The 12,895-nt window shown below is 53.4% G+C and overlaps 1 protein-coding gene across 2 annotated transcripts in view; it reads right to left on the reverse strand.

The window, feature by feature from the left end:
- The window catches only part of PRKCB (protein kinase C beta), a 175,349-nt gene that overhangs the window by 61,379 nt on the left and 101,075 nt on the right, over positions 1-12,895 (reverse strand). For both annotated transcript variants that reach the window (XM_060260799.1, XM_060260798.1), the window contains exons 6-7: positions 5,907-6,063; positions 5,076-5,210 (exon numbers count right to left, since the gene is read on the reverse strand). In XM_060260799.1, the coding sequence (XP_060116782.1) occupies positions 5,076-5,210; positions 5,907-6,063 (292 nt within the window). The remainder of the gene's footprint in view (positions 1-5,075; positions 5,211-5,906; positions 6,064-12,895) is intronic.

Below are 12,895 nucleotides of genomic sequence, written 5' to 3' on the forward strand. Positions count from 1 at the left end.
TCTCAGGGGAAGGCCTCAGCCTCTCTGCCCTGTTCTTGGCCCTCCAGAGGAACTGGGTGGCCACTGTGTGAGGAGGCTGGACTAGATGGACCCCCCCCCCTGGTCTGACCCAGCAGCCTCTTCTGATATGTTCTTATGTGTGCTTCGTGTTTTGGGAATTGCCCAAATGGGCTTGCCACCTTACACCACAGCCCTGTGTTCAGCCACTAATCCTTATGAGAAAGGCTTCTGCCTCCAGCTCTCTCTTCAAGACACAACCACACCCCAGCCTCCCCTGACACTCTCACCCCTTGAGGATCACACACACCATCAGGGCAGCTGGCAGTGAACGCAGGGCCACTGCAGCCCAACGGAGCAGCCGGCACTACCAAGCCAGGCAGAGCAGGTCAGGGGCTTGTGGGGCCAAGGGAAAGAAATGGGGTGGATCAGGGAGTGAGGAATCAGGGCTGCCCCCTCAGAGGACCTGGCAAGGACAAAGCCCGTCGACATTCAGAAGAAGAGCCTCTGCTAAGTGGCCAGGAGTGGGGCCGAAGATCAGAGAAGCCACAGGGAGCTCGGAAGGGGTCTGAGTCACAGCTGTGGGGTGCAGGGAACCCCCTGGTTTGAGCCTCGTGGGGTTGCCAGATCCAGATTGGAGATATCTGGAGGTTTGGGGGGCGGGGGGCTGAGAAGGCTGGACTTTGGGGAGTGGAGGGGCCTCAATGGGGCACAGTGCCCCACTTTCCAAAGCAGCCATTTATCTCCAGCTGAGCCGATCTCTGTTGCCAGGAGACCAGCTGTAATGGCGGGAGGTCTCCCGCCCCCACCTGGAGGCTCAAGGAACCAGTGAGATCACGAGATTGGTACATGGAAACCAAACCAGAACCACCGTGGCGTATTTACAAAAAAACAGTTCAATTCTTGATAAATATTAATGCAGTTCTGTGAATTCACATGGACGTAAATATCACTCCACAGGATTTAACAAACACAGTGCAGTAACGCAGCCCTCTTCTTTCTTGCTGGAGTTGCTTCAAGCGACATCCAAGGCAATTAAAAAGCAAAAAGCCAAGAAAACCTTCTCTGTGCCCTTCTTACTCTTGTATTCAAGGAGCGGAAGGAGTCACGATTGTGCAGACAGGCTTGCTCAGGCACCTGTCTCAACAGGCTTCCTCAGAGGAGAAAGCACGCAGACGCCACGAAGGCTTGTCCTCATCAGCTCCTTGGCTGTGGGTTCTTTCTAAAAGGCATGAATAGCTGAGGAATGATATTTACGTCCATGCGAATGCACAGAACTCTATTAATATTTATAGAATCCTAGAGTTGGAAGGGACCTCTACGGTCATCTAGTCCAATGCCCTGCACAATACAGGAAACTCACGAACACCTCCCCCTAAATTCACAGCATCTTCATTGCTGTCAGATGGCCATCAAGCCTCTGTTGAAAAACCTCCAAGGAAGGAGAGCCCACCACCTCCCCAGGAGGAAGCCTGTTCCACTGAGGAACCGCTCTAAACTCACAAGCACCTCCCTCTAAATTCACAGGATCTTCATTGCTGTCGGATGGCCAATTAGCCTCTGTTGAAAAACCTCCAAGGAAGGAGAGCCGACAACCTCCCAGGGAGGAAGCCTGTTCCACTGAGGAACCACTCTTACAGTCAGGAAGAAGTGGCTTTCTCGAGAGGTGAAAGCACTTGACGAATCGAATTGGTTTTTCATTAATATATCACGGTTGTTGTTCCATTTCCAGCACCCAGAGGTTGGCAATGTAGCTTGAGCCCCCTGGCCACAGATGCGTCAGCCCCTGCACCTCTTCCTCATGTGCCGCTCCTGACCTTGAAGATCTGGCCGCGAATGTGGAGTAGTTGAGAGGGGCCAGGGGCCAGCAGCTGCTTCCCAGAAGCCCTTCCCCTGGGGACTAGACGTGGTCTCGCAATGGCTGCACTGAAGGCTTAGCTCCAGGGACCTCCCCAATCCCCACAGGGGGCCTGCAGGCCAGTCAGGAGCTGCAAGGCCCAGCGTCACCCCATCTGCAGCCAAGGGAAAAGAAGAAGAAGAAGACGACTGCAGATTTATACCCCGCCCTTCTCTCTGAATCAGAGACACAGAGCAGCTTACAATCTCCTATATCTTCTCTCCCCCCACACCCCCTTTCAAGGACAGCTCTGCAAGAGCTCTGGCTGACCCAAGGCCATTCCAGCAGCTGCAAGTGGAGGAGTGGGGAATCCAACCTGGTTCTCCCAGATAAGAGAGCTCTGGCTGACCCAAGGCCATTCCAGTAGGTGCGAGTGGAGGAGTGGGGAATCAAACCCGGTTCTCCCAGATAAGAGAGCTCTGGCTGACCCAAGGCCATTCCAGCAGCTGCAAGTGGAGGAGTGGGGAATCAAACCCAGTTCTCCCAGATAAGAGAGCTCTGGCTGACCCAAGGCCATTCCATCAGGTGCAAGGGGAGGAGTGGGGAATCCAACCTGGTTCTCCCAGATAAGAGAGCTATGGCTGACCCAAGGCCATTCCAGCAGGTGCAAGAGGAGGAGTGGGGAATCAAACCCAGTTCTCCCAGTTAAGAGAGCTCTGGCTGACCCAAGGCCATCCCAGCAGCTGCAAAAGGAGGAGTGGGGAATAAAACCCGGTTCTCCCAGATAAGAGAGCTATGGCTGACCCAAGGCCATTCCAGCAGCTGCAAGTGGAGGAGTGGGGAATCAAACCCAGTTCCTCCCAGATAAGAGAGCTCTGGCTGACCCAAGGCCATCCCAGCAGCTACAAGTGGAGGAGTGGGGAATCAAACCCAGTGCCTCCCAGATAAGAGAGCTCTGGCTGACCCAAGGCCATTCCAACAGCTGCAAGTGGAGGAGTGGGGAAACAAACCCAGTTCTCCCAGTTAAGAGAGCTCTGGCTGACCCAAGGCCATTCCAGCAGGTGCAAGAGGAGGAGTGGGGAATCCAATCCAGTTCTCCCAGATAAGAGAGCTATGGCTGACCCAAGGCCATTCCAGCAGCTGCAAGTGGAGGAGTGGGGAATCAAACCCAGTTCCTCCCAGATAAGAGAGCTCTGGCTGACCCAAGGCCATCCCAGCAGCTACAAGTGGAGGAGTGGGGAATCAAACCCAGTGCCTCCCAGATAAGAGAGCTCTGGCTGACCCAAGGCCATTCCAGCAGCTGCAAGTGGAGGAGTGGGGAATCAAACCCAGTTCTCCCAGTTAAGAGAGCTCTGGCTGACCCAAGGCCATTCCAACAGGTGCAAGAGGAGGAGTGGGGAATCAAACCCGGTTCTCCCAGATAAGAGAGCTCTGGCTGACCCAAGGCCATTCCAGCAGCTGCAAGTGGAGGAGTGGGGAATCAAACCCAGTTCTCCCAGATAAGAGTCCACACACTTAACTACTACACCAAACTGGCTCTTAGGAGACAGACACCCTATGAGGTGGGTGGGGCTGAGAGAGCTCTAACAGAAGTTTCCCTTTCAAGGACAAGCCAGAGCTCTGGCTGACCCAAGGCCATTCTAGCAGCTGCAAGTGGAGGAGTGGGGAATCAGACCCGGTTCTCCCAGATAAGAGTCTCCACATTTAACCACTATACCAGACTGGCTCACAAAAAAATTGTCCATTCTAGAAAATGGCGGAGCTGCCCTTCCAAAAAAACACAGCACTCTCAGGCTCTGGCCTAGGTCTGTCAAAGAGACCTCAGAAGCAGAGAGGAGAACCAAAAGAGCAGGACACGATCCACTGGGGGGAGGGATGTCAGTGTACCCCATGGGGCATGAGCAAAGCAGGTTTTGTGAAAGACAGGGCTGCCTTCTCCTTCATACCTCCTTTTTTCTACAAACTGTGAGAGGGAATGGCCCCAAAGACTCCTCTGCCGCCATCTTTCCCTCCCAGACAAGGAAAGTTACTTAGAGTGCTACTCCCAGATTTTAAAAAAATGCAGCTGAGGAGCTGTTGATGTGCTTTCTAATGCACTCAGATGTCCCCAGTGGGGCCTGGAGGGAGGCAGCCCCACAGGTGAAGCCGGCACGGAAAGGGGGAGAAGACAGGGCAGCCCTTGCCACTCAGAGTGTGTGTGTGTGGGGGGGGGAATCGCCCACGCTGAAGGACTTGTGCTGCGCCAGAAATGGGAACACGGCCCCCGTTTCCCCTTCAAGGCATTTGGGCAAGGCCTGAGCCCCCAATTCCAGGTTCTTTCAGAGGCTGGCTGGGATGCATTCATTTCTCAGCCTGCCTGGGACCAGGCTGTGCCCCACCAGGCTGGAAAACCCAGGCTCACTTTGGGGGCCGAGACTGCCGAGGCCAAACCAGAGCTTGTCTTGTACCACGGAGACAGTGGCTGGGTCTTGTCCTATCTCTGCTGGCAAAGGCCTAGGCTTCCCAATCCCCAGGTCCCAGCGGGGGATCCCCCGGTTTTACAGGCTTCCCCCCTCCCCCAGCCAGCTGGCCGGCGGGGAAAGCCCCTCCCCCACAGCCATTATGCACCCCCATGAACAATTCCCATAGGGAATGATGGGGAATTGATCTGCAGGTATCGGGGGCTCTGGGGGAGCTGTTTTTTGAGGTAGAGGTGCCACATTTTCAGTATAGCATCTAGTGCCTCTCCCCAGAATACCCCCCAAGTTTCAAAAGGATTGGACCAGGGGGTCCAATTCTACGAGCCCCAAAAGAAGGTGCCCCTATCCTTCATTATTTCCTATGGAAGGAAGGCATTTTAAAAGGTGTGCTGTCCCTTTAAATGTGATGGCCAGAACTCCCTTGGAGTTCAATTCTGCTTATCACACCCTTGCTCCTGGCTCCACCTCAGTGTCTTCTGGCTCCACCCCCAAAGTCCCCAGATATTTCTTGAACTGGACTTGGCAGCCCTACAAAGGCCTGATGATGGAATTGTCTCTGGGCATGCGATGCCTGAGAGGTCCTGGGGGCGAGGGGCTGGTGGTCGTCTTGAGTTCCCTCAGAGTGGGCTGCAGAATCCATTCTGGAAAGTGGGTGGGATGCCAGGAAAGCACCCCCGAAGCCAGTCTACTGGGCCAGATTTTTCTCTCCACGCTGCGACATTTGCAATTGCTGTCACACCCCGTGGCCTCCCCAGGCCTCTGTGGGTCGGACTGCCCCTTACCAGCCGTCCACACCGGCTTTCTGCAGCTCTGAGACCCCAAAGGAGAGAGAGCCCATGAAGTCGTTCCTGCTGGTGAGGTCCCAATCCCAGATCTCCACCGACAAGCGCCGGTCCTTGTCGGACTCTTTCAGCTGACTGGAGGAAGCAAAAAGAGTGGGGGAGGAGGGAGGGGGAGGAAGGGAACAGATATTAGAAGGCATTTTTGGTCGGCAAATGCGATGCGAGCTTCGATCAATAAATGACTGCAAAACAAAGCTGAGCAGCTCCTGCCTGACGCTTAATTTCCTGACAGCATCCCGTTAGTGGGAGAGGGAAAGACACATTGAAATGCAAGGCTTTGATCAAGGCAAACGCAGCAAACGTGCCGGGAGGGGGAATGTGGCGAGGTGTGGAAGGGAGGAAGAAAGAGAAGGACGCGTTTGCTACTCCTTGAAATCTGCTTAGTGCTTCTTCCTGATGAAAGCACATCACTGTTCAAAGGGCACAAACGCAAGGGAAGCTCGGCTCCCACTGAGGGGAGAGCAGAAGGCGAGGGGGGGGGGGTATCCGGAAAGTGCAGAGGGGATGGAGACCACCCCACCCGGAGTGCAAGCGGAGGGGAGGCGGGAGTAGAAGCCAACTCCCAACAGAAGGCATGAAAGGGAGGCTTCTCTCTTGACTGGGCCAGACGGGAGCAGCTGCTGCCCCACAAAGAGATCTCGGATCTATAAGGGGGAGCCCTCCCTGCGCCGCATTGGATCCCAAACAGCCTCAGCTCCCCCCACCCCCAGGGGCAAGAGGAAGGAAGGCCCCCCTTGGGCGAAGAAAGCTCCCCGCTCCAGCTGCACTCACAATTTAAAGGTCTCGTTCCACTCAGGGTTCAAAGAGCATTTGATGGTTTTAGTCTTCTGTTTGCTTTCACTTTTTGGGTCGGGGATGAGTTTGAGTTTCACGTAGGGGTCTGACAAGCCATTGGGATCCATTGGAACTAGGTTTCTCGCATCTCGTACTGGAAAGGAAAGAAGTAAAATAAAATAAAATAAAAAGCCATGGAAATTGCTGCCGCACCCAACCCTCCTGCCTCTGACACGTTGCAAACACGGAAGAGACGGGCCCTGCACATCTTGGCCCAAGAAAAGGACCCCGGCAAGGACAGAAGAGAGCCCCAGGACCCCAAGAGAAGGAGATTCTCACTCTGAAGCCAGGCCACTGTGCAGAGCTGGAAACTTTTGCCACCACCGACTAAGTGCTCTGGGTTTGGGGGCATGCTTGATTTTTTAAATGTTGACTGTCAAAGATGAAATCTCCTGAGCAACCAAATATCAAAATGCAAAATGGCATTCATGCACACACGTGTATTTCGTTTATACCCTGCCTTTCTTCTCAACAGGGACCCAAAGCGGCTGACCCTCCTTCTCTCGCCTCCATTTTATCCTCACAAGAACCCTGCGAGGTGGGTGAAGCTGGCCGCAGGCTCCCCAGCAAGCTTCTGCGGTTTTATTATTTCCTTTAATACACTTGTTTAATGACTCCCTTCAACAGAATTCTTGCAGCATCTGCAGACTGCCATTACATCAGAAAAGGTTCATCAAATGACAAACATTCATGAAATCTGAAAACAGCTGCATTTGAATCGTCTTTGTTACAATCTCAAGACAGAAACACTGCACAGATGGGGCTTCACGCACTGACCACGTCCCACAAACACGTCCTGCCTTTCCTAACTTGAATGAGGAGGAGTTTGGTGTAACTCAAAAGCTTGCTCATTGGTGAATACCAATCAGGGGTGGAATTCTAGCAGGAGCTCCTTTGCATATTAGGCCACACACCCCTGATGTAGCCAATCCTCCAAGAGCTTACAAGGCTCTTTTTTGTAAGCTCTTGGAGGATTGGCTACATCAGGGGTGTGTGTGGCCTAATATGCAAAGGAGCTCCTGCTAGAATTCCACCCCTGATACAAATAGGTATTGTCCTGGAGTCTCCAGGGGTAGAAAAAAAAAAGGACAGCTGGAATGGTGAGAGTCTCCTGGTTATTCCTCCTCACGTGTCTTGCAAGGTCATTGCTGACAAGGCTTCAGCCTAAGCCCTTTCCACTGAGAATTTGTTGCCTCTGAAAGCGTTGCCACGGGTTCACCTACCTCTCTTTTGCTTAGAAATTCAGGGAATGATTTTGCACGAGAAGACATTGCTCTCCAAGGATTATCTGCAAACCCGATTGCTTCAACCAGCGTAATCGTCATTCTCTGGAACTGAGCTGACTATAATTTCTCAAAGTTTATTGACATTTGTTTATTAAATGTATTGATAATGGAAGGAGGGCATTCAGCCAGGCCACAAATCTCACCTCTCCTTTCCGGGGCAGAGAGAAAGGCGGGGGGGGGGAGGGGCTCTATCCTCCTTCCCTGTAATGAGAGGTCCCGTCAGGGCGCTGGAGAGAGACTGAATTCCAAGGAGCGTGCGGAACGAAGATTAGCACCTCCAGTCATTAAAGCAGCTAATTAATATGCTGCAGAAGAATAAATTTGCACATATCTTTTTTTTATAATCGAAAAAGGCTCCGCACTCACCGCTGCTTCTCCCTGGCCCGCTGCACATTAATTAAGGCCTTTCTGGCTTGTTTATCTAATTGCCGCCTAATCGGTTCCAGTTGGGGCCAGCGCCTGCCTCCCTTTGTCGGCTCCTGCCACGAGCAAGGATCAGGCCCACACCGCAGGGAGCGATCCTGCACAGGAAGGCCAAGGGCAGGCTCACCTTGAGTGGCCGAGGAGAGGTAAACTGGCCAGCGACCCAGCTGCGAGGGAGGTCCCTTGGACACAGCTGCTCCCAAGCCCAGGCTCCTTGGCTCCAGCCGCTCACCTAGTTCCCTGGGGCCTCGGACCCTCTGAAGGTCAGGGCAGGATTGAAGCCAGGCGAGGGCAGAATATTCGCCAGCCCCTGAGGATAAGCAAGAAGCGTCGACTGCGGAAACCGGTGAGGTGCTGCGGCCAAGGAGCTGCCCCAGGATTAGATTTCTCTGCTGCTCTGTAGCCTGCAGGGCCCACCAGCATCGCCAAAACAGAGAGCTGGGGGTAGGGGATGCCAGCCTCCGGGGGGGGGGGGCCTGGAGATCTCCCAGGAGGGGCGGTGGCTCAGTGGCAGAGCATCTGCTTGGTAAGCAGAAGGTCCCCGGTTCAATCCCCGGCATCTCCGACTAAAAAAAGGGTCCAGGCAAATAGGCGTGAAAAACCTCAGCTGGAGACCCTGGAGAAAGAGCCGCTGCCAGTCTGAGTGGACAATACTGACTTTGAAGGACCCAGGGGGGTCTGATTCAGTAGAAGGCAGCTTCATAGGTTCATAAGTTCCCGGCATTACGTCTGGTCTCTGGATTACAGAGGTCAGTTCCCCTGGAGGAAAGGGCTGCGTTGGAGGGTGGGCTGCCCTCTGAACCCCCCCTCCTCAGACCCCACCCACCCCAGGCTGCACCTCCAAAACTCCAGGGATTTCCCCCCCACCACCACGACCTGTGCCACGCTGAGAAGGCTCATTCTGCCCAAAGATTCCAGAACCTGAAGGTCAATCTTGTCTACTCAGACTGGCAGCCGCTCTCCAGGGTCTCAGGCAGAGAGAGGTCTTTCCCATCACCTCCTGCCTGGTCCTTTTAACTGGAGATGCCAGGGATTGAACCTGGGACCTTCTGCATGCCAAGCAGAGGCTCTGCCACTGAGCCACCGTCCCTCCCCTGAGAATGGGTGTGTGTGTGGGGGGGGGGGGTGTTGCACAGGCTACTTGGCCCACAACTGCTCCTATGCATGAAAGGAGGATGGCAACATGCTCTTGTCTCCAGCAAGCACAAAGCAGGAAGGGGGAGCGGGAGGCAAGAGCTGGCCAGGGAAGGGGCTGTCCCCCAGCCAGAGGCTCTGTCCAGAACCCTGTCTCCCTGTGCCTCTAGCAGATGCAGCCAACCAGCGTTTCAGCTTTTGATTCTCCATCACACACACACACACACACCCTGACATTTTCACAAAGCCAGTTCCAGGGAGTTCTGGGTCCAGGCAGAACTTCCTCTGCTATTCTGAATCCGTGTCACGTCTTTGGACAGCTACGCAACGTGAAGCTTCGTCCTTGCCTGACCTTCAGCCCGCGGGGAAGCTGCCTGCATCAAAGAGACAGCCCTAAGCCAGCGGCCGGCGGTGGCGGCAGTGTTGGACACCTGCGAGGGGCCTGACTGCGGCTGGCAAAAGGCAGGAGATGTGGCTGCAGGCTCAGGAGAGGTGGGCCCTGACATCTACCGGCAGGGGCCGTCACTGCATCCCCAACCCAGATGCCGCCCCTCCCTCGCACACGCTGGCCGCTTCACCGGCTTCTCCTCATTGAGTTCTGGAGGGCTCCAGAAGGCTGACGTAGCCCTGAATAGAGCGGCAATCACATCTGGGCTGCGCAATCAGTTGGGCGGATGAAGGCCCGTGGGAGACCTCCTCCTCCTCCCCCTCTCTCCTGGACACCCGAGTGATCTCGCCTGGGCACTTCAGCCTCGCTTCCAAGAGCCCAGGGCTTTCTCAAGGCTGAGTTGAGTTTGCCACAATCAGGGAATCAAGCTGGAAACTGAATCTTGGGATCAAATTGGAAGTGGAATGGTCCTGAAGGAGGCAGGACTGCGGTCGGGGGCTTTGCTCCCTGCTTTCTTGCCTTGTCGTCTCCTTTTGAGATCCATTTCTCTGAGATGTCTGGGGTTTTTATTTTTTAGTATTTTGTGTGGATGGATGCAGGTGGGTGTGGGGGGGGGATGCCTGGAAGTCTAGGCTGGCTTCTGGCGACCCCTAGTGGGGCTGGGAGGCAAGGACATTCAGAGAGGTGGCTTATTACCTGCCTATGCATCCAGCTCTGGTCTTCCTCGGAGGACTCCCACCCAAGTGCTTGCCAGAGTTGGCCCTGCTTAGCTTCTAAGATCTGATGAGAATGGGCCTGCTTGAGCTATCCAGCTTAGAACTTGAGACTGTTTGTTTGTTTTGTCTGCAGGGCTTCTAATTTTGTACTCCTAGGCCGATTGAGTTTTCCACTGGGTGTCTGATGCTGTATGATTGCATTAGCTTTTCTGCACTGGGCCATATATCATATCTATTTCAGATGCCACGTATGCCTTTTTGCAAGTAGGAACCTGTTTAGAAGAACAGGCTGTTATACTAGGCTTTTCTCTACCTAAAGGAGTCTCCAAGGGGTTTCCAATAACCCCCTTCCCTTCCTGTCCTGACAAGACAAGTGGGGAAAACTTCCTGACCGTTAGAGCGGTTCCTCAGTGGAACAGGCTTCCTCCTCGGGAGGTGGTGGGCTCTCCTTCCTTGGAGGTTTTTCAACAGAGGCAAGATGGCCCTCTGACAGCAATGAAGGTCCTGTGAATTTAGGGGAAAGTGGTTGTGAGTTTCCTGCATTGTGCAGGGGGTTGGACTAGATGACCCTGGAGGTCCCTTCCAACTCTTCTATGATTCTAATAGGCTTCCTTCTTGGGAGGTGGTGGGCTCTCCTTCCTTGGAGGTTTTTCAAAAGAGGCTAGATGGCCACCTGACAGCAATGAGGATCCTGTGAATTTAGGGGGAGGGGTTTGTGAGTTTAGAGTGGTTACTCAGTGGAACAGGCTTCCTCCTCGGGAGGTGGTGGGCTCTCCTTCCTTGGAGGTTTTGAAACAGAGGCTAGATGGCCATCTGACAGCAATGAGGATCCTGTGAATTTAGGGGGAGGGGTTTGTGAGTTTAGAGTGGTTCCTCAGTGGAACAGGCTTCCTCCTCGGGAGGTGGTGGGCTCTCCTTCCTTGGAGGTTTTTCAACAGAGGCTAGATGGCCATCTGACAGCGATGAAGATCCTGTGAATTTAGGGGGAGGGGTTTGTGAGTTTAGAGCGGTTCCTCAGTGGAACAGGCTTCCTCCTCGGGAGGTGGTGGGCTCTCCTTCCTTGGAGGTTTTGAAACAGAGGCTAGATGGCCATCTGACAGCAGTGAGGATCTTGTGAATTTAGGGGGAGGTGTTTGTGAGTTTCCTGTGCAGGGGGTTGGACTAGATGACCCTGGAGGTCCTTTCCAACTCTATGACTCTATGAGTTAGAGCGGTTCCTCAGTGGAACAGGCTTCCTCCTCGGGAGGTGGTGGGCTCTCCTTCCTTGGAGATGTTTAAACAGAGGCTAGATGGCCATCTGGCAGCAATGAGGATCCTGTGAATTTAGGGGGAGGTGTTTGTGAGGTTAGAGAGATTCCTCAGTGGAACAGGCTTCCTTGGGAGATGGTGGGCTCTCCTTCCTTGGAGGTTTTGAAACAGAGGCTGGATGGCCATCTGACAGCAATGAAGGTCCTGTGAATTAAGGGGGAGGTGTTTGTGAGTTTAGAGTGGTTCCTCAGTGGAACAGGCTTCCTCCTCGGGAGGTGGTGGGCTCTCCTTCCTTGGAGGTTTCTCAACAGAGGCTAGATGGCCACCTGACAGCAATGAGGATTCTGTGAATTTAGGGGGAGGGGTTTGTGAGTTCCCTGCATTGTGCAGGGGGTTGGACTAGATGACCCTGGAGGTCCCTCCCAACTCTATTTTTCTGATTCCAGGGAATTCTCAAAGATGAACTGTGACTGGTCCAAGGTCACCCAGCAGGCTTCAGGTGGTGGAGGCGGAAGAGAAGGGGGGATCAGACCTGCTTCTCCGCCACTATTAATTGTCGCACCAGCTGGTTTATGTAATTCCTGGATCCCTCGATGTTTCGTGTGAAGCTTCACTTCTTTGGGTGGCTGCAGACTTCTCCCACCCTAATGCCTCGGCTATCAAATGCCCCGTGTGCTGGCTGTATTGACCCTCTCTGGGTCGTCTGGGAGAAAGGGAGGCTATAACATACAGAAATTGGGACAAAGAATATTTTTACCTCCTGCCCTGAGTCTCCCCAAGAAGAGACGGCTGCAAAGTCAAGCGATTCATTAAATAGACAAATAAACCCCATTATAAAATATGGGGACAAAGCAGAGATCTGCAGGAAAGAAACTGAACGGGATCAGGTGTGCTTTTATCAAATACTGGAACAGACTTCAACCTCAAGAAAATGTTACAGAGACAATCTTGAACGGGTTTTTAAATGGCCCACTAGAGATTATTTCAGACAATCTGAGATTACGGTTATGCACAAAATGGGAAGTTTTTGTGGGATTTTCTCCCAGTTATTTCCTAACAGTTTCTGCATATAATGGTATTATCGGATGTAACATCAGAAGAGCCCTGCTGGGTCAGGCCAGAGAAGGTCCACTTAGTCCAGCCTCCTGCCTCATGCAGCGGTCAACCAGTTCCTCTGGAAGGTCAAACAAATGACATAGAGACTGGATGTTCCCCCAGTGTTGCCTCCAAGCACTGGGATTATGAGGTTGACTGCCTCTGGATATGGAGGCTCTCGTGGCTTTTTTGGTAGCAGGAACTCCTTTGCATATTGGGCCGCACCCCCTGATGTAGCCAATCCTCCAAGAGTTTACAGTAGGCCCTGTACTAAGAGCCTTGTAAGCTCTTGGAGGATTGGCTGCATGGGGGGCGTGGCCTAATATGCAAAGGAGCTCCTGCTACAAAAGAAGCCCTGCAGGCTCTCTTCAGTCACTATGGCTGGTAGGCATTTATCTTATTTGATTGGATTGGATTTCTATCCCGCCCTCCGTAAGCTCTTGGAGGATTGGCTGCATGGGGGGCGTGCCCTAATATGCAAAGGAGTCTCCTGCTACAAAAGAAGCCCTGCAGGCTCTCTTCAGTCACTATGGCTGGTAGGCATTTATCTTATTGGATTGGATTGGATTTCTCTCCCGCCCTCCCTGCTGAAGCAGGCTCAGGGTGGCTCACAACAGAAAAGCATTTACAGGTTAA

Source organism: Heteronotia binoei, chromosome 20 (assembly GCF_032191835.1).
Source record: "Heteronotia binoei isolate CCM8104 ecotype False Entrance Well chromosome 20, APGP_CSIRO_Hbin_v1, whole genome shotgun sequence".
In the NCBI taxonomy this organism is placed as follows: Eukaryota; Metazoa; Chordata; class Lepidosauria; order Squamata; family Gekkonidae; genus Heteronotia; species Heteronotia binoei.